We start from the raw sequence: 26,056 nt of genomic DNA on the forward strand, positions 1-26,056 counted from the left end.
AATCTACATACCCTGCATTTTGTGTGTGGCTACGTGCACTGGACCGTGTACCCCAGTACCTGCTCGAATACATGAACCGTTACAGCCCTAGCATCTTATCTTATAGTCTTATCGACGCAATCAGCTGGCGCACCTTTATTAGCTGTTTCCTGACACCTCTTCCTGCTCCAATTGATGTTCACGGAAAGTAAAACTGAAAACTAGAAACTGGAACAATGCTTTTTTCTTATAAGTCAGTTAAAGCTATAGTGCGTAGTTTCTGTCTCCCCCATGAGGAATTCTAAGTAATGACAACAAAACTGTCGGCACGTCCACATGATACAAGCCTCAAGTGACCGCGCACTGCCCCCCCTCCTCCACACAGTTGCTAGTAGCCAAGGAGGACACGGAGGATTAAAAAAACATGACGGACTCTTCAGAAGAGGTCATTATCTTCACTCCAGTTTCTGCGTGTGAAAGTCGCCGGACGCCACAATCTTCTGAACGTAGTCCTACTGAGAAATCCAGAGAGAGTTGTGTGGAGCTGATAGTCTTAATCAGCTTTGTAGCAACTCATTAATAACTCGGATGTTCATTAATATAAAAACGTTACGCACTAAAGCTTTAAGGTAGCACAGTGATCGGAGAAAAGCTAAGTTTTGGTCACATGGGGTACATAATTGTACTTCAATGCAGGTGTAATTAGAGTAATGTACTTCTATGAAGGTACAAATGATCAACCCTGTTTCATAATGCACCCCACCCATTAACTGTAGAGCTGTAAAGCACCTTTCCGTGTCAGACAGATATTGTCTCTGGTAAATATAGATAGATCTGTATTATTAGACATCCACCACACCATAACCAACCGTGGCGGCCAAGTCTGAAAAGCAACCAAGTCATACGTAAGCAGGGTAAATGACATCCCAATCAATGGCTGCTTATTGGTAGGACCTTGAGCCCTCTCTGATTCAATTACCTGCTATGATGAGGAAGGGCAGCCAGGCAGTGAGGCAGGCCGGCCAAGCCCACAACACTGTGATTAATAGGGCCAGGGCCAAGGAAATGGGTCATACAGACGGGCCAGAGGAGGGTGAAAGAGAAGGAGGGAAAAGGATAGAGAAATTATCAGCTGGGGGATAAAAGGAAAGGAGAGAAAAATATAAGACAGAAAAGAGGAGGAAAGAGAAGAAAACACGGTGACAGAGGGATAAAGGAAGGGAAGATAGATGCGAGGGATATGATTTGTGGAGAAATGGGAGGGATAGACTCAGGTGGTAAAGGTGAGCAGTGCTGCCTTGAATGCCCCTTACATCCTTTATCTGTTGCTCTTTGAACTTTTACTCCTATGTGGTCCTCTCTAGGGATGTAACGATTACCGGTGTAACGGTAAACCACGATAAAAATGTTGACGATACCAATTACCGTTTTCATTTAAAATATCATTATTTTTTGCGCCTGAAGTTACCGCGCAGGCGCACTTGCGTAGCCTCCAACGTTCGTTTATTGAAGTTGGAATCATGGCGGAAGGGGGAGATGACAGCGCTCAGGACGTTTATCAGCCTATTGACTATATTTTTGTAATATAATAAACACTGTTACACTTTTTGAAACTATTTCAGCTTGTGTAGGCCTATATAGTGCTTTCTGAACATATTGAACACACTTTTAAAAATACCGCGACAATAACAAAAACCGTGATAATTTTGGTCACTATAACCGTGAGGTTAAATTTTCATACCGTTACATCCCTAGTCCTCTCTCCCTTTTTATACCTATCTTCCCCATCTCCTAGTCTGGCTCTCACCAGACCAAGCTCAATCTTTTAAGATTTAAACATTAGTCTGGGAAGTCTGCTCTGCTTTTTCTACTGCACAAGAGGTCAACAGGCATAGTTCAAATGACTCTGTACGCAATTGGATAGTCCTTCAACCAATCAGAGCAACGATCCGGGGGACGTAGCAGTAACAGCGGCATCAACGGGTTGCTGGATGGTGGCAGGATAGATAAACGTACAGGTTTCCAGCCTGTGCTGCAGGGAGAAATCAAATTGCCGGCAGATCGGGCTCGGTCATATCCCCTACTTTTCCTTTACCTCTTTTAGTAAAATTCCTCTCTTTCTTTTACCTCTCTGTCTTCCCTTCAAACTCTTCAAAGTCCTTCAAACCATACGACAATATAGGTTGTTTATTCCTACCCTCTAAAGCGACCAATAGGAGCATTACATGTCTCTCATAACGTAAAAAGAACGTATGGTTGTGTTAAACACGTCAATGTTGTGAAACGGTCGCAGTTTGGTTAGGTTTAGGCACCAAAACTACTAAGTTAAGTTTAGGGAAAGACCATTGTTTGGGTTAAAATCATGGACATTTGTAACATTACTTCACTTCTGTTATGCACGTGACGCAGAAAGTGACATAGTTCCATAACGTACAAAATAACTTGCCGTTTACTTACGGAACTTGAACCCTGATCTCCTGGGGGGAAGTCCTGTGTTTGTTTGACTCATCCACCACCTCAGCCCGTCCCCTCCCTATGTGGAATTTATACTGTCACCTTATTTCTTGCTTTGCTCCTGTCGTAACTACTACAGCCGCTAGAGTGCGCCACCACTATAAACATATATATGAATAAATATCGTAATTGCTGCTTGAACAAACGACGTAGGTGGCCGTTTCTCAGGGAAAGACAGTCTCTCCTATCCAGGGGCGTAGCACAAAATTCTGGGCCCTGTAGAAAGGCATTTTCTATGGGCCCCTCCCCGCATCCACAGCTATTCATTCTAGCATCTTTTTGGGCCCTCATGTGGTACTCAGTCCCCTTTTTCCCCCCAGTCCGACGCCCCTGCTCCTATCCCCACTCCTATACTCCACTCTTCCCTCTCTCCTTACCTTTTTCTGTCAGTGTTTTTCTTCTCCTTTTCTCTCCATTCTTTCCCTATGTCATTCTTCACTATTCTTCTCTTTAGTTCCCTCCACTCTCTAACCTTTCTTCCTTCCCTGTATCACTCCCCCCCCACTCTCACCAGAAATTCTTTCACACTTCCACTGTTATGCCACCTGCCTTTAAAAGTCTGCCACTGATTGTGTGTGTGTGTGTGTCTGTCTGTCTGTCTGTCTGTCTTTCTGTCTGTGTGTGTGTGTGTGTGTGTGTGTGTGTGTGTGTGTGTGTGTGTGTGTGTGTGTGTGTGTGTGTGAGTGAGAGAGAGACAGAGAAGTAGCCTGCCAGCAGTGGTAAAAGGCGTTCAATCAGACTGCAAGATTGAGAAGCCTTCCTGCCAGGGTGTGAATTAGAGCCAGACAGATTCAGTTAGCCAGTCCCCACTGAACAGGTACACACAAACACACGGGATCTGGTCGATAATGAACAGGTGAAGAATGATGACAAATATCTTCACATAAAGAAATATCGTAATAGGCTTTTTGTTTCAACACTTATCTTAAAATTTTTATGTCACTCTTTTTACATTATTTATTCATATATACTGTATGTTCATCATTTCCGGCTTATGTCTTCAGTGGGAAAGGTTACAATAGGCACTCATTCCCGGGACAAATGACTCATGGGTATTATTGTTTTTTAAAGATTAGTTTTGGGGCTTTTCCGCCTTTAATTAGATAGGGCAGCTAGGAGAAAGAGGGGCAAGACATGCAGGAAATCGTCACAGGTCGGACTCGAACCCTGCATCTCTGCATCAAAACATAAATCTTGCAGTACGTGTACACCAGCTCTACCCACTGAGCCAACCCGGCCACTAGTCAAAGGTGTTTATTGGCTCCAGAATTGATCGGCAGTGATGGAAACATGACACGCTTGAACATCGTTCCAAATTATGTGGCACCGAGTTTGAAAGAGAGAATAAATAAGTAACAGATACAAAAAAGAAGTAGACACCGTAACATTTGTACTAGTCTCCATTCTGCTTTCAAGTGTTCACTAACCATCTTTTCCGTGAAGCAGAACATGACGCACCAGAAAGGCATACTCGTCTACTGGCAATGGGAAATGAGTCTACCGCTTATTTTTAGTTTTTTATTCTCTGCATGTACACACTAATTTTAGTGGAAATAAACTTTGCACTAAAGCTGCAGGGGGTGCCTGGATGGCTCACCTGGTGGGGCGTGCGCCCCATGTACAAGGGCTCGGTCCTTCTCAGAACAACTTGTTCTATCTAAACTAAATTTAAATAAATATTTCACATCTGTTGTAATTCCTGGAAAATTACCTAAAATCCATTGTAACTGTCCTTAAGTCCCCATGGACAGTGTCATCCTGTCATTTCAAAGACACACCAAAATGTACTCGAAACCAACTAACGTTATATAGAGCGTTACAAATGGCTAAATCAATGTCTCTCTAATGTTGTTTAAAGGGGATGGCTCTCAACAGCAGGGTTAGGAAAAATGGATTAGTTTGATATAGATTAGCTGCTTGAGAACGAGCACATTTGTTCAACAAGGACGACAATTCCAAAGTCACGTTTGACACTCCTGCATCAACACAAAGATTCATGGATTAATTACAATACTTCCACTACGCAATGTTAAGCAGGTTTCTTTCTATACCTGATTAAAAAAAAACACTCTTGGAATAATAACAAAAGATGTATCTTATTACATGCTCCCATGTGGATGGGATTGGAATAACTGTTGTTTTTGTCCTACATATTTCAGAGATACTGGATAAATGGCAGACAGAAGAAATGAAGTTGTGGGATTCATGAAGTCAAGTTTAAGGGTTAGGGTTAAGTAAGTAAGTGGAAGGTTTAATTTTACCTTATTGAAGATGGCAATAAAGTGGCCCATCTCAGCACTGATTAATTTTTTACATCTAAAGGCTGTGAGCAGGAGATAGTGTTGAGCGATATGACGGTAGCCTATATACAGTACTGTGCAACGTTAGAAATGTGTCCTCCGGTAGGCATATTTATATCAATTTTCCTAGGATTGTGAAGGCATGGCCCGTCCTACTCTGCCTTTAACTGGCTAGTACTTGCTACCTTCGTTGGTTGGATTGGTTAGGTTCAGGTATGAGAAGTGAGATGGGTTAGGGTAAAGGGTAAGCCAATCAGAACCGGAGTAGGGTGGGTCATGCCTTCGCCGTCCTAGGAAAAGAAATATTGCCACCGGTAGAGATTATGCAATACCCACTGAATATGCTCAGTAGTGATTTTCCTGCTGGCCCCGCCCGAGAGTTCACACTCGGCCCATAGACTTTACATTGTGGTGATGTCACAGGTTTTTAAATTGCTTTTTTTGGGCTTGAAAAGCTAAAGCTTGGTAGAAAATATTGAAATGCCAGGTTAGAAAATGTATAGTGTGATTGTTTCCGATTCGAATTATAGAGTGTGGTCTAGACCTACTCTATTTGTAAAGTGTCTCGAGATAACTCTTGTTATGATTTGATACTATAAATAAAATTGAATTGAATTGAATTTCCATTCCATAATAGTCAGCTGTATCCTAGCTGCTTTGTAGGATGAGTAATATAATTCACTTCATCCTACGCTAACTCATGCAAATGACGTGCACTTGTGCATTTGGTACGAAAGACTGGTAACACTGAGCCAGCAAAGAAAAACATAGAGCTTACAGCATCCCATAGGTGACAAAATGTGTCTTTGGATGCTTGTGGAAAACAAGGCTGATCTGGGTAGGATTATTATCATTATCATCTGTGATCTATGCAATTACCTAACACACCCTGTAAAAATTATTGTCATTTGAATAAGGCCGTCACTCTTTTAGTAGATACACATTGCTTCAAGACACTGAAAACATGCGATCCTTCTTTGTGGGTCATTGCACTCATATGGAGGAAGCACTCAATCACTTTGAGGTATTGAGGCAGAGCCACTGAGCGGGCGGCTAAATTACAGTCCTGCAGGTTGAGTGCGTCACATGCTCCCAGACTGTACTCTATTCCAGCCCATTTAACTGACAGAGCCAAGCACCGGCGCTCCAGCACATGTGCATTTCACATCAAAATATTACCATATTGTCACTCTGACAACTGCTCCACAGTGACAAAAATCCCCTTAATTGAGAGGGAATAGGGCAATTAGAATGCAAAAACCAGACTATTTAAGATACGCCTTGCATACAGGAAAATGGTTACCTAAGCTATGGAGTGTAGCTGCAGGCTCAAACTGCATATAGCCTTAATAAATTCTATTTCCTTTGTCTTCTTCCCATATAATTCATTTCTCTTTGATAAATTAAGTGCATAATAGGCATGGGCCGGTTTGATATTCTGACGGTGTGATAACCTTCAGCAAAAATATCACGGTTTCAGGGTATTGCGGTATTGCTATTACAGCTTTAAAATGTATTATTTTGAAATGCCTGGGTAAAAAAACAACTTTTTCCCCATTGAACACAATGTATTTTTGAACACACTGCACACTGGCAGGGAAAATGCACTTTTTGTCCTTGACGACTCTTTTCTTTTTATACCTTGAAACCGGTAACCGGCCCATGCCAAGTGCATAATCTATCTATCTATCTATCTATCTATCTATCTATCTATCTATCTATCTATCTATCTATCTATCTATCTATCTATCTATCTAATAAAGCAAGACTTCTCGGTACACGTGTGTGTGTGTGTGTGTGTGTGTGTGTGTGTGTGTGTGTGTGTGTCTGTGTGTGTGTGTGTTATTATTTAAAATGGTGTGCTATTCAAATTGGAAACAGTGACACAAGGAAGAGTAAGAAATCAAACAATTAACACAGATGTCAGTGAAACCATCCACAGGCTGAAACAGACAGCTGGATAAAGAACATACATTCCTCCAGGTAGACAGAGAAGCGATGTTCCTGTTGGAGTTGATAAAAGCCCTCATTTCTACTCATTTCTGTCCTATTTAAAGGACACAGCCCTGATGTGGGACTTTGCCAGAGGTGCATCTCTCACCAAAACAACCACAGTGACACTTTAGAGCCCAGCCTCCCCTGGCGCTTTCTCAGCGAAAAACATGTGGCACTGCTAAAAATACCTGCTTCTGAATCATTCACGACATACACTATTTAGAGAGCTCATGCATACTCATCACCCTATGTAAATATGTGTCATCAGACTTTGACTAGTAGGGAATTCAATTAATGGAATAACAGGGGCTGCAGCCTGAGCAGCTTTGCTACCCTGTATACTAACAAACATGATGGAAGCAGTGGCATGCAGGGAAAATGAACTCTGATCAAAGTCTTTGTTATACTTTTAATCTTCTAACGAAACATGGTTTTAAATTTGCGGCAGATTTCCCCAATGCATAATTAAGGCTTTACTGCAAGATTGCTCTGGTTTATAGCACATGCCTTCCACTCACTAACGGCTCTGAACTCAACTAAATGGGTTGCCACAAACTTTCAGTAGCCATCACTTTACTGAGAAAGCAACGCCTATGTACCCAATTACAAAAATGTATAGAGGTTCATTAGAGGCAGTGCACATGGGAAAGAAATTAGATTATAGAGACATAAATAGAGACATAATGGACAGAGATAATGAGCCATGTATAATGATAATAAAAAGAACTTGTATTTATATAGCACTTTTTACAGGCATCGGATTGTTCTTTATGTAATAATCTATGTTTTTTTTGTATCTGTCCCTATTCAAATAAACAACAAATAAAAAATAGAAATAGCGCCTTTCATGAAACCCAAGGACAACTCAGCTAAAGGAGGTTGTAGGTTGTGGTAAACAGGTGGTGTTTCAGGAGTTTTCTTTTTAAATGCCCAGGGATGTAGCATTGTGGATATCTGCAGAGGTGTGTTCCAGAGGGATGGGGCTGCAACACTAAAGGCTCTGTCTCCGAAAGGTACAGAGTCTGGTGTGGGGAATGGAGAGAAGGCCAGCGTCTGAGGACCGCAGATCTCGCGGGTGTATGGATGGAGGAGGTCGGAGAGGAACTGTGGGGCCAGGGGCGTGGAGGGATTTGTAGGTGAGAAGGAGGATTTTATATGTGATGCAGGACCTAATTGGGAGCCAGTGAAGGTGGATGAGGGTTGGGATGATATGCTGCCAAGTCTTAGGGTTTTGCTGGGGACCCCAGACAGGACTCCATTGCAGTAGTCCAAACGGGAGGTTATGAAAGCATGAATGAGGGTTTCTGCCACGGAGTCAGAGAGTGATGGCCGGAGACTGGAGGCTGTTTTGGTGATGGATTTGATGTGTATGGAAAGAGAGGGTGGAGTCCAGGATTACACCAAGATTGCGGACCTCAGAGGATGGGCAGATGTGCTCATTTAAAATACAATCACTCAATACTTGTCTTTATTGTTATTACTGTAAAGTCTTAACTTAGCTGTAGCCTGCTTTTCCCATTAAGTTTGACTTAACGTTATTTTAGACTGAATCAAGCTGTCAGCTAGCGGTTAGCCAAATTAGCTGTTAGCTAAAAAACGTTAGCTTCCCGGTGGAGGCTAGTGTGGAACAGATCGTGCAGTGTCGTATCCTCGGTAAAACAGCATTATCATCTGCGCATGCGCCGAACGGACCGTGCAGGCAGCACGGATCGTGTACCGACAGTAACAACCACAAACGTCTGGTCGGCAGAAATACTCCTGCGCACATACAGCAAGTTTGAACATGTATTTCGTTAAAAAAGCAACACAGTGGCTGCTGCAAAAGAGATAATTTGCATGGGAGAAAATTGCTGCTAGAGTAAATGCATAAGTTCCAATAGAGTGTATTAATATCATATTTAATCATAAGTATCATATTACTGATGAAATGGCATTGAACCTATAATCTATTTCATTTAGGTGCAATCCTGCGAGCGAAAAAGTCCTAAGCCTACTACTTCCATTCTGAGGCTGCAGCACCATCATTAACAGAATTATAATTCATAATCTTTTATTTCAAAGGGTTTACATCATTCACCTGCAATACTGTGGAACAAATTTTTAATAGCTTTTACTAGTTTGTGTCCAGGGAAACCTACAAAAACGTTTAAAACACGTTTCAGAGCGAGTCACACTCTTCTGTTGGCGCTTTGCTATACAGTGGCTTTACTAATAATGCCATGTTTTGAGAAAAAAAATTAATTAATAAACCAACCCTGTTTTTTATTCATGCAGATAACAAAGTGAAATAAAATGCGCCTGATACTGCCAAATTCTATGCTGAACTGTATACTGTACCTCTGACTGCCCTCCCATTGCAGTCAACACGCTTAACAATATAACCTTCCCTCAAATAGACGTTGAATCCGCGAATGACTTGGGAGGTCTTATAACCACCGCTGAGGTTCTCGCTACAGAACGGTAAATCCCCAGGGCAGGATGGCTTCACCGTAGAGTATTACAAAACATTTTCCGCTCTCCTCACGCCAGTCCTGAGAGATGTGTACAACGAGGAATTTCGTCATCGCCGTCTGCCGGACACATTGTCGAAGGCCACTATCTCCCTAATTCTGAAGAAGGGGAAATATCCCCTGCTTTGTGGCAGCTATAGACCAATCTCACTCCTCAATATGGACCTCAAAATCCTCTCAAAGGTTCTTGCACTCCGTCTTCAATGGGTGATGCCCTCCATTATCTCGCTAGATCAGACAAGGTTCATGCCTGGCCAAAAGTCTTCCCACAACACTAAACGCCTACTTAACATCATCCACTCGTCAAGTAATGATACCCCGGAAATCGTGGTGTCCCTCGACGCCAAAAAGGCCTTTGACAAGGTCGAGTGGGGGTACCAGTACAAGGCAATGGACAGGTTTTGCCTGGGTGACAATTTTATCATTTGGTTTCGATTATTATATTCATCCCGATGGCCTCAGTTCAAACTAACGACACGTTGTCTCCCCTTTTCTTACTCCGGAGAGGCACCAGGCAGGGCTCCTGTTCGCTATCGTGATAGAACCTCTGGCCGTTTGGCTTTGCTCGCAGGAAAGTTTCAAAGGCATCACACAACTCATAAAGTTTCATTGTATGCTGATGACTTGCTCCTGTACATCTCTAACCCAGCCGCCTCGCTCCCTTAAACATTCTGGAACAGTTCAGTGCGTATTCTGGCTACAATCTCAACTATCAGAAAAGCGAGCTCCTACCGATAAATTCTCTGGCTATGCAGCTCCCACGCTCCTTCTTGTCATTTAAGTGGGCGGAGGACAGATTTAGGTACTTAAGGGTTTTTATTACAAAGGCTGTATCAGACATGTTCCACAAGAACTTCTTACCTCGAAAAAGCTGAAAGTGATTTTTAGGGTTGGGCATCGTTTGGATATTAACGATTCTGATTCCAATTCCGATTCTTCCTTTCAATTCCGGTTCTTATCGATTCTCGATTTGTTGAGTGGTGGAGTTGAAACGGGTCACATGCTTATTTCACAAATAAGAGGAAAGTTTTATTTTGATTCAATGCAGACGGGGCTTTTTCAATGTAAAATAAAGCCACACTAGAGCACCACTTACTGTGCTCCATGGCTGCAAAACAACAAGCGCCTGACAGCTACGGAAACCAAAACTTGTTAAATTTGGAACCCATGATCAGATTTGAAACCAAATTTTGCTCAACTGGAAGCTTTCCCGCCCCCCTTCACATGACCATTGGAATAAAGGGGTTCCTCGACAATTTGAAGCTTGAGAAGCTTAGATCTTCTTGGAAAGGCTCTATCTCGACATTCTTAGAGATACGGAACCCTTTGCTAGAACTCGTTAACTCCCTCAGTTAATTTCCTGACTTGGAGGACTGACCTCCTTCTGGACTGCTGCATTTGATGCCAGCTGCCCTGTTGTGTGTCCTTACTGGTGTGTGTCTGTCAGTGTGCATGGGTCTGTGTGTTTGTACCCATTTTGGACCTGTACTGGGTTGATTGTGGGTAGGGGACTTGAGGGGAAGTGATATATCAGTTCCACTATGCTGTGTTCACTTTGTTCACTGTGCTGTGTCACTTCAGTCCCGGCGTTATGGGCGGGCTTTAGGGGGCCGGGCCCGCCCCCAGAGTCAGCTGTGCCTGCCCTGAACGGACAAGCCTTTTTTCCTTTTTTTTTTTTTTTTAACTGCCGAGCCTGTCAACAATCCCACCTTTTGTTTTGTACATTTTTTATCCAAAGGATACCATAATAAATAAAAATATATTGTTTTGAATATACATAAATCATGAATAAAAAAGGGTGTTTGTTCTTAATTTTATTAAAATAATTGTAAATGGATTTGATTGGTTTGTCAAAACTGATGTGGTTAAAATGGAAATTGACATGCAGCCTGCATGAGCCTGTCATGCAGGGAATTTGGTTGAGAATAGGTGTCTTAATGTAAACTAAAGATCTAGAGAGAATTAGTCTATGCATATACGGCGTTTCCTTAATGTTAATCAACGACCATCAAGGTTGGAAGAAAGTGACAAAGACGGCGAAAGTACAGGGTGTAACGTTAGTTCTGAAGTTGTCAATGCCGAAGCTAGCATTAGCCACCACATCGGTGCTGCTAGCTGACACTGTAACCCAAAGCAAGGGTCTTCATCACAGGCGGCAGAACCAGGGGATCTCGGCGTTGAGAGACCAAATCAAATTGTCCTGAAAACTTTTCCTGCACGCTTCCAGGCAAAATAAGAACTTTCAACAGCGTCTGGTATGGTAGCAGAAGCTGGCTGGCTCTACTAACAGTGAGCTTGTATTTTATGCTGGCTCCCTGTAGCCTGATCTTAGAACCGAGGCTGAGAGACAGTAAAACAAACACCCTCAAAAACACCCAAAATGTAATAAAAATGTAACGTTAATACTTGTGATTAAGATGCTTAATGATTGCCAAGGCCTACATTATTCTCCCTGTTTTTATTTTGTATCGCAATTGTCCATGATTTAGCAATTATCCATGATTTAGCAATTATCCATGATTTAGCAATTATCCCTCTTTGTATACGCTGTAGATGGTGGTTGTGCGCAATAGTTGTATGTTCAGACATACTGCACAGTGCAGTATGTCTGAAAATTAAGTCACTCTGCTGTTATGTTGTTTCAATACCAAATAAAAAATAATATACAAATATTGAATGCTCAATTGCAGCCTGTAAAATAATATTTACTACACTACTCAGGCTTATGCATTGTCAACGCAGTTAGGAAACCAGAACGAGCTGACTAATGATAACATAAGCACTTTGGCTTGGTGGAAGTCGATTTTAACGTCCTTTTAGAACTATTTCCCGTCCATCTTCCGATTTCCAGCCACAGCCTGTCACTCCCCCTGTACGAATGTTACTTGGTACGTAACGTTCGCTCCAAGATGTTGTACTAACGTTACTCGGTACGTAACGTTAGCTCCAAGATGTTGTACTAACGTTACTTGGTACATAATGTTAGCTTAGACCTTACGTGTTCCCGCTAACTTATTGTTAACAAGACGTGACATGAGTGACACATGCGGGTAGGCCAAGGCGAGAAGAGGGAGATTAGCTTTACCAATATATTTATAAAAAAAGTCACATTCGAATAGTATTGATTTTTTAAATAATATTTATATTATTATATATTATAATAATATGTTGGATTCATGTTAATGTATATTTTCATATTTTAAACCATCAAACATTAATAAGGACCCTGTAGGGGTCCAGGACCTCCTGTTGAAGATCTCTATTCTACTGCATGCACACAAAACTACATCACAGACAAGGATGTATATATAAACACACACACACACACACACACACACACACACACACACACACACACACACACACACACACACACACACACACACACACACACACACACACACACACACACACACACACTCAAAGTACAGTGAAGATGTGACCCAGTCCTCCTGCCTTTGCCACGGAGATCTCCTCCTCTCATCTTCTGTGAAGCTTTCTCATTAAAGAAATATACATAACCTGCATTCCATTTTATGTAAGTCTTTGATGGCATAAGTGTTCTTTGATAAGTGGCTTATTACAGTACCCTGTATGAATACCCTATGCACACAGCTCAGAAGTCACAAAGTAGCAGCGTTTTCACATGGGGACACAGAATGTCAGATAGAAATTGATTTTAAACCATTATTCCAAAATAATAACTAATTTTTGATTATTTATGTGGGTGTTTGTCTTGATGTAATATACTGGAGGAAAACTGTTTGAGTTTAAGATCCTGTGCCTCAGCAGGGGGAGTAGAGGTATAAACAGAAAAACTAACCAAATAAATCATCCTAATTAAGACAACCCCTATTCACAATTTCCCCACCATCATCTTTTTTGGTCCCAACATTTTGGACTTTTTATATGCTGCTTAATTGGGACTGAATCTTGTCAAAGTACCACGAAGTTCACTAGAGCTCATGTTCTGTTTCTAATTTGGAAGTGGACCCTCGGTGTCGTCACACAGAACACAAAGACAAATTGGACCAGCAGAGTTCCTAAAAGCCATACTACGACCTAACAGTTTGACTTCTTACTTTCATCATTTAAGAAACAACCAAGCATGAAACAAAAAATGAACAGCTGATAACTGATATATCAGGAATAAATAATAAGTCATTAAAATTCTTAAAGTAGTCGTAAGGATGAAAATGCCAAGAACAGTGGCAACATGTATATATATATATATATATATATATATATTTTGAATATAAGTTATCACGTTAGCATATATATGTATGTATATAATATATATATTCTTGTATATGCATCTTTTTCTTTTAGCACAGCAGTGAAGATCAAAAGATTTCATCAGAACAATGTCTGTTTAATTTTCTCTGCTGTCCATTTACTTAATACAGTTTGGAAGAGGTAAGGTGTACAGTGCACAGTGTTTCAATAAAACATAGGTTGGTGAGACTGGGGAGGACTTTAAAGAAACTTGTGAATAAAAATATTATTAAAACTCATATTGACAGAAACAAACTAAGGGAAGTTTTTCAGGGTCCTTTCAAAATTGAAACATTACACATTTGTTTGATACCTCAACGAATTCGGTCCGTAAGGGCTTTACATATTTGACCCACTTAGTCCAAAGTTTAATGAAAACATACAGACTTACTATATCCATCCATTCACATGTTGTGGGGGCTTCAGGAAGCATCAACACCTTGTGAATACTTTTTGACCAGCAGATGTCAAAATACCAAACAAATACTCATCAGACCGTCTGGATATGCATTTTCATACTGACAATTACTTTAAGAATTTGAATTACTTATAATTTATTCCTGACAGATTGTATAGCAGCTGTTCCATGCTATGCTGTAAAATACAAACAACACTATTTTCCACCTTCTCAGCTGTCTACACTGTACACAAAAAAAAACTAAAAACACCTGCATCTCAAACACAGCACTCAATGCACAGGCCCACTATTCACCAAGACATGCACCGAAACTGAAATTTCCAGCACGAGCTGCAACAGTTCTCTGATTTTAAGGAGATGGAGACAGTTCCTACCACTTTGCTGCTGGGCGCGGTGTGTGCCATCCATTGCTCCATTGTATCCCACTGCTTATAGTACATGTTCACATGTCTGTAAGAATGCTGTGTGTGTGTCAGGACTACTACGAGGGCTGTGATGGGTGAGTGTGTGGAGTGTATATCTTGGTTTGTAGATCATCAAGTGATCTACGAACGTGAACACAGTCATGGAAGCTATGGGTGTCACTAAAAGTGTGTATGTGGGCATCCAGGTGTGCAGTGAGGCATGATGCCAGTTTTTCTCTACATGGTTGGGTGGTTTGCTCAGCCCTTCATGCCTCTCCAAACACTGAGTAAGACCGTCCTATTTCTTGACATCCTCTCAGCCACTCCTACCCATCCATCCATCCATCCATCCATCCATCCATCCATCCATCCATCCATCCATCCATCCATCCACCCTCCCTTATTAGACTGTCTAATGTGTCAGTTTCAAGTCACCTGTGCTCAAGCCTATACACCCGGGGTCTTCAACGTTTTTTAAACCAAGGACCACTTAACTAAAAGAGAGCTGGAGCAGGGACCCCTTTATCCATACCTTTTTGCAAAGAATACTTAGCTATTAAAACAATAACTGTTGTCATGATTCTATACATCATCTTTTAATGTTAAACATACATATGGCACAGGGAATCCTTAGGATGAACTGTATCTGTGGATGGCTACCTTAGTGACTGTCTCACCTGGAGGCCAGTAAACCTATCTTCAGTGGGGATTTGTATTTGCTAATAATATGTTGAATTCATGTTAAGACATTTACATTTTTGAAAAATCTTTCAAAAATTAACAATAATTTGGTGGCCCTCCTGCAGTGATTCTGAGGACCCCCTAGGGGTCCCAGATCCCCTGTTGAAGATCTCCACTATACACAGTTAAAGCTCATATAGAGTCCGTAAGAAAAAAGGCTTTAATCCATTTTTTAAATGACTGACGAGCAGATAGTGCTAATTAGGGGCGGGAATCACCAGATGCAGATATGATATTATCACATGAAATCGTAAATGATCTATATAAATGTATACATTTATATAGATCATTTATATTTCATTGCGATTTTAAGCGTATTGTGATATTCTGCGATGTATTGCAATTTATTATCTTTTTTGATTTACCTTTTGTGTTTAACTTAAAATGATGTCCCCAAAGGAAAACTTCTGTGAACATGTTTTATCTAAAAAGATAAACTTTAAATTTAAAATGTTGTTATTTTAGTAACAACATTTAAATTCTCATGTGCAATTTATATAATTAAAAGATCAACTGATACTATGCTGGGTTGATTTTTCCACCCACCCCTAGTGCTACAGTAATATTTACTAAAAATTGATAACTACTGTACATGAGAAGGCAGCTGCTGTATTTACATTCCAGCCATGAGCCAGTGTGAGTGCAAGCAGCTTGGTCATTAAACAAGCACCAGAGGCAAAGATCCACATGTACAGAGCAGGAAAAAGGGGATAGTGCAAGATCCAGTCCAAATGAGAGAGGAAATCTGCATGAGTTCTCGTTCAGGGTGTCAGATGATTTATGGAACACTTCAATTATGTAGCTTGGTTTTTCCTTTCAACTTCTACTCTGCTCCTCTGAGGGATTGCAGAGGCCTGTGATCACACTACCTGGTGTGGTGCTGTCATCTTCAGGCCTGAGAGGGTAATGCAGGTGCTCTCACAATGACATAATATCCACAAAACAGCTGTTCTCTGGCATTCACCACACAGATCAAATAGTAAAAAAAAGGTTTTGAGTTGAACCACACAGCTCAGTTGTAGATTTAAAGGGTATCTACCGTTCTTTTCAACCTGAACCATATGTTCCTATGTTTTTACAGTGCTCAGCCTAAGTGAAATGCTAAAGTAAACTAAAAAGAGGAATACAAAACCATTGGCATACAAAAGATTGGCATGGGGTACTTTCCATAAGATCATTTCTCAATGCAAATCAAACCAGCTATTAGGCTAACTGAAATAAAACCATGCCAATCTCTAGGTATGGTGAAGGGTATGTGATGATGGCTATTTTAATTCCAAAGGCCAAGGGAACTTTATCAGGATGCATAGTATCCTGGATCCATGAAAATATAAATCTGCCTGCCTCTATGGGAATTTACTATAGGGGTGTACTGACTTATGCCCCCTGTATTTTAAGGAAGAACATTTATTTATTTACGATACATTATTCACAAAGAAAATTGGTGTCCTTAAAGGTTGGATTTTTCCTTTACCTTTTTTTATTCCTCTTTTTAGTCAACTTTAGCGAAATTGCGTTCCCTAAACCCACCAGACTCCATGTAAATAAACAGTAATTTTACCATCGTAAAACACACTTCATTCAAAGTCAAAAGAAACTAAATAAAACTATGAAAAGCCGTTCTGGGTCGTCTTTCCACTTTTCCAACCATCACAATTTTAGTTGTGGTTGAAATAAAGACATAGTTTACTGATTTACATGTGGAAATATGTTGGCTCTATTCACGCTAAAAGTATTGCTTTTTTAAATGGAGTCTGGTGGGTTTAGTGCTAGCGACCTCAGAGCTGTTTCTGGTTAAACAGAAAGGTCTTTAAGAGGTTTTATAAAGGTCTATCTCTGTAGGGATCCTTTCCATAATGTTGTCAGACACTTAGAATATTAATCTGAGTCTGTCAGCGGCAAAAACTGAACTTTTCGTGGACCAAACTGATGCTGAACATTTGCCCCGTAGGGTTACATTGCAGCCCGGTCTGTGGCTGCCGGTTACAGCGTTCACACTTTATACTGGACCAATTTCAAAGTCACTTAAACATGAAAACATAGGAAAATAGGGTCCAAGTTGAAAAAAACAACAGTAGTTACCCTCTAACTGGTTATTCCCCTCTTTGTAGTTGAAAAGGCAGCGATCACTGAAATAAGCTGCTGTAGATCATGAATTCAACATCTTTTTTCACCATTACATGATGTGAGTTTTCTACTAAGAAACAAAACAAAATCCCCAATATAATGTTCCAAAAGAGAGTCTTCATGTTAAATGAATGTCAGATATATGTAGTGAAAATGCAGCCCATTTTGTGTTTTGCATTCTTCCCTTAACTGTCTATAAATAGCAGTCCATAGCATTTGGAGACACAGCTGGTGCTGGTTCCTCCATCTGCACTACTAATGTACACTATGTAGTATGGGTTAGTGCACATGCATATACAGTACACACTCACATATACAGGGTAATGGTTTGACCTTGCCAGCTGCCCATCACATACTGTGCAGCATGAGGTTTATTTTGTGTTGCATCATCGACTTTGGATTATTCTCTGCTGATGATCCCATTCTTACTCGGAGAGATGATGTCTCACTCACAGTATATGAAAGAATAGATTGTCCATATTCTTCTTTAGTAACAACAGTCCCAGCAGAGAATTAATGTAATCTTTTCTGCTCATCTCCCTCCCAACATGGGCTTCCAAATGTGAGAAACAGACAAGCTTAACATTTGGGATTACTTTACTGGCCTCATGTTGAAGTTTGAATCAAAACAAAATAAACTTTGAGAGCGTTTGAAACACTCTAGCAAGAGAAAACTAGACACCTCTTTATCTGCAATAAAATTACATCATTATAGACCATCATTTAATTCAGAGTCATTCAGTTGTTCAACCTAGTTGTTGTGCAGAAGTTATTTTCTGTTGGGTTTAAAACACAAACATATATGCAGGTGAGAATAAAACGTATAAGGAGGTGTCAACATCCTGTCTGTATATACAGACAGGATGTTGACACTATATATTCTGCAACATGCATATATAGTGTGTATTTCTTTGGTTTAATGTGAACCATCTGCCACTACTGTAGCCCACAGTGACATCAGAGCACCATCAGGCACAATAAGCACAATTTAATTAATTAATTAATTATTAATTCCTTAATAAGGAAACTGACAAAACAGATCAAGGTTTCATATCTTCAGTTTAAAGTGATTTTACTCTAAGATGAATGGGGGGGAGATGATGTTATAAAGGAGGAATATTCTCCCTTTTACTGTAATTTCAAATATAAATCAGACAAACTAATGATAATTGAAAGAACAGAGGCACTGAAAAATCAAAAAACTGTGACATCTTGTGACGATCTCAAAACCCTTTCTGACAAAAGAGACACCTTTCACAAAAGCCAATCATCATACTTTTCAAAATACGGCATATAAAGATCACCCTGTGATTCACGATGGGCTGTTATAACCTATAAGTCGCTGTTTTAGACATGAGATGTCATCTTGGTCAGACAGCTGTAAGTTTGAAGTTTATGGCACATTTCTCGCTATAATTATATTATAAATAATAAAAACGATGAAGTCAAAGCACACTTTCCTTCTCTCCAGAAGTCCCATTTGGTCGCCTCAACTGAATGACTTTGTCATATATGATATATATTTATATCGTTTACAACAGATTATCTGTGTGTTTTTTTGCCAGGTTTTGCTTGCAGAGAAAATAGACCAGGAAATAGGCCGTGAAAAAGGCGAAAAATGGAATACAAAGAAGCTGTTTGCTGCTGTCTAAACAGCCCATTTGGTTAAGATCATATCTACCCAATCTCTAGTTAACATGGGCGCCTGAAGGGAAGCGGGCAGCGCTTCGTGGCGCTCCCGCCTCCTGTGAGTCTCAACCCAGCGACTGCCAAAATGAGCCGTGCAGCAAAAGCTCGACCGGAGAGTCAGAGAGGCCAGACACAGCTGTGGTGCGTTTCCGGTGTAATCAGTAACACCGTGGAAGAATGTTCCACCGTGGCATCCCTAGTGTTGACTATATAAGACAGAACTTCAGACAGAACGTCTACAGAGAGAGGTAGAAGCTTTTCTAACCCTTGTGTTGTCCTGTGTTGTCAAAATGAAATGAAAATAACTTCTTTTGTCGCTTTTCCCAATGTTTTTGTCGCTTTTTTTATGCTTTCAACGCTTTTTACTTATTTATGGTCAATAAACCTAATTTAAATGACATTATACCTTGTGAGTTACAAAATGCAGAAATTATGAATTATGAGTTAAGATCAGAGGCTGGTTTACAGACTGGTTTACGTCAAAGTTTAGTCAGGATACTGTTTTAAAACCATATAAAAAAAATTCTAATTGAAATTGAATAAAACAACCAAAATTCAATGGTAGTAATCATTAATTTTACCTGCAAAAGAATGTTGTTTGAGTTGGTAAGAAACACATAGTTTTGATATAAAAAAACATTGAAAATGGGTCAAATTTGACCAGAGGACCAGAGGGTTAAAGTGCCCATATTATGAAAAAATCCCTTTTTCTGGGATATGGGGTGTTATTTTGTTTCTCTGGTGCTTCAAGACAAGACTGATTCAGACGAGTGAGTGAAGTCTCTCCTCGAGGTCAGAGTAAAGCAAATCCACCACAAAAGCCATTCTTTCACTTCTGAAATAAGTAGCCTAGCTAGGCTTACTGTAGGTTTGGTGTATAAATGTAATATGTTGAAATGCAATTAGGTCGAGCACAAAGTTGATTTAAAAAATAATAATAATGTATGGGCATTTTCTGCCCTGTATCTATGTCTACATTGAAAGCCTATATATTGCTTAGGCTACACTAAGTTAAGACAATAAATAAACAGTCTGGCTCAAAATGCTTTCTTTTCCGTGACTAAATGGCTCTCCTGTGAGCAGCTGCATGAGGTGGCGAGTGGGTGTGCGCAGTAGGACTGAGTTTCCTTGGCAATTTAGCAATACTGACTCAAGTGATTCAAGTGACTCACACAACCCGGTTCAGTTTAGTGAGTGACTCAGAATAACCCGAATCCTTAAAAGGAACCGGGTTTGCCAGGCCTACTAGCTACTGAGCATGTGCGACTCCCAACAAAGATGGAACAGTGAGATGCCTCACTCTGTAGCTAAAACAGAGAGCTCAACACACAGGGTGAAAAGAGGAGCTGCAGCAATGTGCAGTACAACAAAAATATGGTGTTTTCTGAAAATTTAACCATGTAAACCTATTCTGGTACAACCTCAAAATACAATTATGAACCTGAAAAGGAGCATAATATGAGCACTTTAAGAGTAGTTCATGTTGAGGGAGGCTGTGAGAGAAGAAGGGAAGTGACTGTAATTCTGACTGTAAAAGGGAAATGGGAGAGAACACAGGCTTGTGAGAGACTGAGGAAATGAAAGTGCTGCTTCACCACGTCCCATACATCCTTTCTCTGTTGTTCCCAAAGTCAATTACCAGTAATTGGAATGCCGCCACACCACCCTCCATCATCATCCCATCACAGCTCATTCACTCGAGCTGCTGCAACAAGCATTATCTCCCCAGGAACACTTGTCAGATAATAGCGAGCGGCAGGCGCTAATTCAATTATGAGAACTTACAGATCTGTCCGAGAGCACCTACACACATATAGATATTCTTTGCACGTAGAAGCGTAGTACACGAGCACACACCTTTCCACGGCTGAACCTCAGTGTTCAGTATGAGCTAAACTGCCCAGAGGAACAAAAATAAGCACTGAAGCGAAAAACAAATCTGCCGCCCAGATTGGTTCAGATGGGACAAAACCCTCACAGATAACACAAGCACAAGCTCTCTCCCTGCATTGTACACCACACACTCCATACTCCATACCGTACATGAACTGTGTCCTACCTGGGTGACTTTCTCTGTGACGTGGTGCGTCCGGTCGATGAGTTTGCAGGGAGCTATGATGTCCATGTCCCCTGTGGGCAGGGCGATGAGTGGGTCGGCTTTGAAATCCACAAAGTTGAGGGTGATCTGAGGGATCTTGGAAATGGTGCGGTACCGCATCAGGTCAGAGTCCGACGTGGAGTTCAATATGTTGGACTTACTGTTCACTGCACCTGCAAACACACACAGACAGTAATGTTAAAATTAGGGCTGAACCATTAATCGTTTCCAAATCGCAATCGGGATTTGAAAGAAAGCGATTAGCTTATCGTGACGACCGCGATTAATCAAATGTGCAATATTTAGTTGAATGTTTGGTGGAACATTTGGTTGAACATGTCTTTTTTCCTTAGATAAATGCAGAAATAATGTTACATATCACAGATTGTTAACAGAAATGGCCTATTTTTCATTTATTTTGTATAACGTTATTGAACATGATGGTAGAAGCCGTGGAACTGAGGCAGATCAGACATTTCAGTTTACAGAAAGTACTGATATTTTTTTATTAGAATTGATTTTTATTATTATAACTTTAGCTTATGTGATAAATATTCTGTGTTGACTCTTCAACGTTACATGCTTATTAAAAGAAAAACACTCATATCTATGTTCTCGTCCTTGTATTAGAATATAGAGCAGTGTTGATGGTGTCTCATGTTATAATGCTCCATGACATGTTTTATCTGTTACACAGTGAATATTGAAGCTAAACTTAAAAACGCTAATGGTATTCACAATATCTGGCAGAAAAATCTCAATTTGATTTTTTCCCCAAATCGTTCAGCCCTAGTTAAAATCAAAGGGAATAATTAATAATAACAATAGTGTGTCTGTTTTTCCACCTCCCCTTCCTCACCAGTGCTGCTGCTCCCCGGTCGGATACTTGCTCTGCGGTTCTTTCGCTCCCATTCGGGCCTCATGGCCTCGATCTCGTCTACAGAGGAGGCGCGACGCATGCTGTGGAAGCTCTCCCGCGAGCGGCAGCGAGACAGCGAGCAGTTGGAGCCTGAGGCGTCCGGGTTGAGGCTGAGGCGGTGGTGAGGCGCTACGCAGGGGGACGACTGGGTGAGGGGACCCACAAGGTGGGCTCTGTGGGGAGGTGGAGGAGGAGAAGGAGCGGGTACAGGAGGGTCAGGGCCCAGAAAGGTGTGCTGGTCCTCCTGGTGGTCTTCTGGCCAACTCTGTAGAGCTGACCTAGGAAACAGAAAAGGACATAATGGGTATTACGTAACAGGGTGTTACAGATGTGTCATTCAACTGGATATTTTGGGTTAAAGCCATGTGGCAAGCGTCTGCCCATACTAAAAACAGAATGCTGCTGTTTTTAGCCAACAGTAACATTTTGCCTCACTGTAGGAGGAAAAGGGACAAGAGGATTTCCTTGCTGGAAGCTTGCAAGAGTCATTTGCTACAAGGAGCTTAAAAAAAGAAAAAAAAATGAAAACGAGACACAATAAAGTGAGAACAGTCCACATAATTATGCAATTACACTTACAAGGAAGGCATTACGAGATAGTGTGGTGTATTCTCATTTCGTAGGATTTCATTTGCACAGTATTCCCGGCAAAAGTCAAATTTGGAAGTTGAAAGTTAATGAGTCTGGTTGAGAAAAGTGTCAAATCTAGCTAAGTGTCTTAAAAAAAAAAAAAAAGATTTCACACCTAAGACTTGAGGATGGCAGAACATTTTTTTGGAAAGCATTCCACGATCCAAATACATCATTCTCAAAAGCATAGACCCTTTATAAGACTAATCAAGACTGCGATACATGTTCCACAAATTCAGTATTTTAAATAAGCCTCTGCTAACCCATCTCTAGCTCCCAAACATACAACTAACCCTTATAATAATTCACAAGGCCTACCTGCTTCCACTGATTTGCTCCTGGTGGTTTAGCGCTAAAGGGGGAAGAGGCAGGAACTCCCCCAGGCCTAAGGACTCATGACTGTGGTGGTCTGGGTGCAGCGGCAGGGGTGTGGCAGTGGGGATGTGACCTGCCTCTGTGTCGTTCAGGGACACTTTACTGTTGGACATGGAGCGCAGCAGGGGGAGACGCAGCTTAAAGCCTCGTGGACGACCTGGAGGAGAGAAGGAGGAGGTAAGTGACAGGTGGAGAGAGAATGGAGAGAGAGAATATGGGAGGATAGTCTAGGTAGTGGAGGTCACGCTAGCAGAGAGGGAGATTTGAACTGGATCACGCTGACTCTAATAAACCTTCAAAATACAGCTTCAAAAACAATCTACAGGAATCTGGGACAGGAGCCTTGATTGGTTTTGAGTTTCAGCCACATTAAATAACACAGAGAGAAAGAGTTGATTCCAAATATGATCACTGTCCTACTTCAGACACTTTTCCCCAGCGATATTCCTCTGGAACATTAAGTGCACGTTGATGTTCGTGGAAAAAAAGGATTTTGTCAAACTTGATCCAACACAAATACCAGGTTTCACAGGAATGAAATTACTTAGCGAATATTACACCCACCTGGCCTTTCTGCAAAATGAAACAAATATATACTGCCATAGCCAGCTATGAGGTCACTGAGGTCCGGACCTCGGCAATTATTTCCCCCCAAAAAAACAAAAAAACACTGTCTCTTTGCATCTGAATAACATGAAACCAGTACTTTCTCTGCGTGAGGTGCGCAGTTCTCAACAGAAGTAGACAGTGACAAGGATCTGTTGATAGTCATATTGACATCATACCAGCCGCGTTACATAACTGTCACCTTTCACTATAGTTTTAATGTCTATAGCCTATCTGTAGAATATGCCACAGTACAACTGAGCACTCACTTCTTAAACTGTTCTAGTCTAAATGGAATACAAGACACAATACGAGTAAATGTAGTGAGCCAAACATCACACACACACACACACACACACACACATACCGAGACGTCTCACTTTAAACGCCTGATTATCGGGCAGCTTTTTGGCAGTCTGCAGATTATCTGTATCAGCGTTTTATTTGCCTGATAACTGATAAAGTTGATGAATTAAAAAGTGGTCTACTTTGGCTCGGCTACAGCTCTGTGTCTGACCCTCTGCTTCGGTTTGACTCACCCACTGAGTCTGACTTCATGTGCACTTTTTTTTTCAGTGCACACAGAAAATAGAGAGCTAGGTGACCGCGAGGAGAGTACAAGGAAATGTGAATGAAGAGAAAGGCATGACGGACAAGGATCTTAAGCACTGAACCAGTCAAAATTGTAAATTTCCATCATCAACAAGTCTTTAGTACAGACAGGTCTGTTCACCTGTCTGTACTCTATTACTTCTCTATTAACAATTACTGCCGCTTATTATTTCGTGAGTGTTTCTTCTGATGATTTTTATTTACCAGAAGTAATGACAAATTTAAAAATAATGTGCTTGGCTCAAATATATTTAAAGTGAGTGCGGGACAACAGGGATAAACGCGAATGAAGAAGAACCTGAAGTCACAGGGAAAACGTGCAAATACAGAAAGGACACTTGCTGACAAAGATTGCTCAAACCTGGAATGATTAGCATTGAACAGAAAACAACAAACAGAGAAATAAGCTCAGTCAGTAGCTACCGGTGACGAGCCAGGTGGGCAGGCGGTGGTTGAGCTGCTGTTTGTGGACGAGGAGGGCTTCCTCTGTCAAGCCCTCGAAGTTCAGGATGAACATGATCACCAGGCCATCTTCGTTTTTCACCGGCACCACGTCCACCATACACAGGAAGCACTGACCTGCGTGGGAAGAGAGATAGAGAAAGCTTCGTCAGTGGAAGCTTTTATCCAGAACCTCTTACAGTGCCAACAGTGTATATGGTTTTAGGATTGGGATTACAATCCCCAACCCTGGTGGTATTAGTTTAGGTAACAGCAGCAGAAATGACTCTTTACACACAACCAGAGATGGAATGAGTACAAAAACAGCAGGAGAGTTCTTTATATAGGCCTAATTGTATTCTAATGTTATTCTAGAAGTTATCTGTTGTAGTTATGGCTGATACTGGGGCAGGACCATCACAGGAAAGAAGGGAATGAAACAAAGATCAACTAAAAGCTGAAAGGGAAAGTGAAAGACAACGGGTGAAACACCGAGTCAATCTCAGTCGGCCTTTCAACAGATGGAGAACATTATGGGATTGTAAATGATTCAAAACCAACCGTGAATTGGCCCTCAGATATGTAATATGTCTATCTCATTCATAAAATAACTTTAGTCTGCGTGATGTGGTTATTTGGCAGCTCCTATGTTTCCTCGTGTCTGACTCCTCTGTCGGTCAGTCTGCCGTTTCCTCTTTCTCTGTTCCTCTACAATGCTTTCCTAGCTTTCTGTTTCTTTTTTTGCCAGCTCAGCCATGACGATAGTGTGTAAAACTCCATCTCTAGCCAGTTCCTGAATGGACGTATGTGTGCAGTGTCGTAAAGCAATTTGTTACATGGCGAGACCTGACATCACGCCATACTTCCTGACGCTGAGGCCACCGGCTCACCAGACCGAAAGTTGCAAGGGTGGTTTTTCGACTCACAGGCGCTAGGGGGAGCGAGACGACCACCATTCAACCCAAAAAAGTCATAGAACCATTCCAATGACTCCGAAGCTTTTCAGTTAAGGTAAATTAAGCTAAAAAAAAACTATATAGTTCCCCTTTAATGACTGTGAAATTCTACACAATCAATGTGTGTGCAGAGACAATGTGCGTTAGGAGCAATCACAGATGCACACATGCATGTCACACCATGAATGTGAGCATATATGCACTAATTACACAGGCCCACTTTCACACACACACACACACACACACACACACACATTTTAATTCTCTCTCCTCATTAAATGTGCATCTGCGCTTAATCAGCATTCACACTTTCTTCCACATGAGGCCTGACACGTTTGCTTATCCGCCTGATGACATGAGTGCTAAAACGGCAAAGTAAGTGTGAAATTAGACTCCATATGACAGTAAGTGGCTGGGAGTTTTCTACCAGGTCTATAGGCCTGGATACACTGTACATACCAGCTAGA

General features: G+C 41.1%; 1 protein-coding gene across 4 annotated transcripts in view; it reads right to left on the minus strand.

Moving 5' to 3' along the window:
* Positions 1-26,056, minus strand: part of kcnh2b (potassium voltage-gated channel, subfamily H (eag-related), member 2b) — a 378,618-nt gene that overhangs the window by 165,128 nt on the left and 187,434 nt on the right. For all 4 annotated transcript variants that reach the window (XM_039789964.1, XM_039789962.1, XM_039789965.1 and 1 more), the window contains 4 exons: positions 24,616-24,771; positions 22,918-23,131; positions 21,910-22,247; positions 21,012-21,223 (listed from right to left, as the gene is read on the minus strand). In XM_039789964.1, the coding sequence (XP_039645898.1) occupies positions 21,012-21,223; positions 21,910-22,247; positions 22,918-23,131; positions 24,616-24,771 (920 nt within the window). The remainder of the gene's footprint in view (positions 1-21,011; positions 21,224-21,909; positions 22,248-22,917; positions 23,132-24,615; positions 24,772-26,056) is intronic.

This window comes from Perca fluviatilis, chromosome 22 (assembly GCF_010015445.1).
Source record: "Perca fluviatilis chromosome 22, GENO_Pfluv_1.0, whole genome shotgun sequence".
In the NCBI taxonomy this organism is placed as follows: domain Eukaryota; kingdom Metazoa; phylum Chordata; class Actinopteri; order Perciformes; family Percidae; genus Perca; species Perca fluviatilis.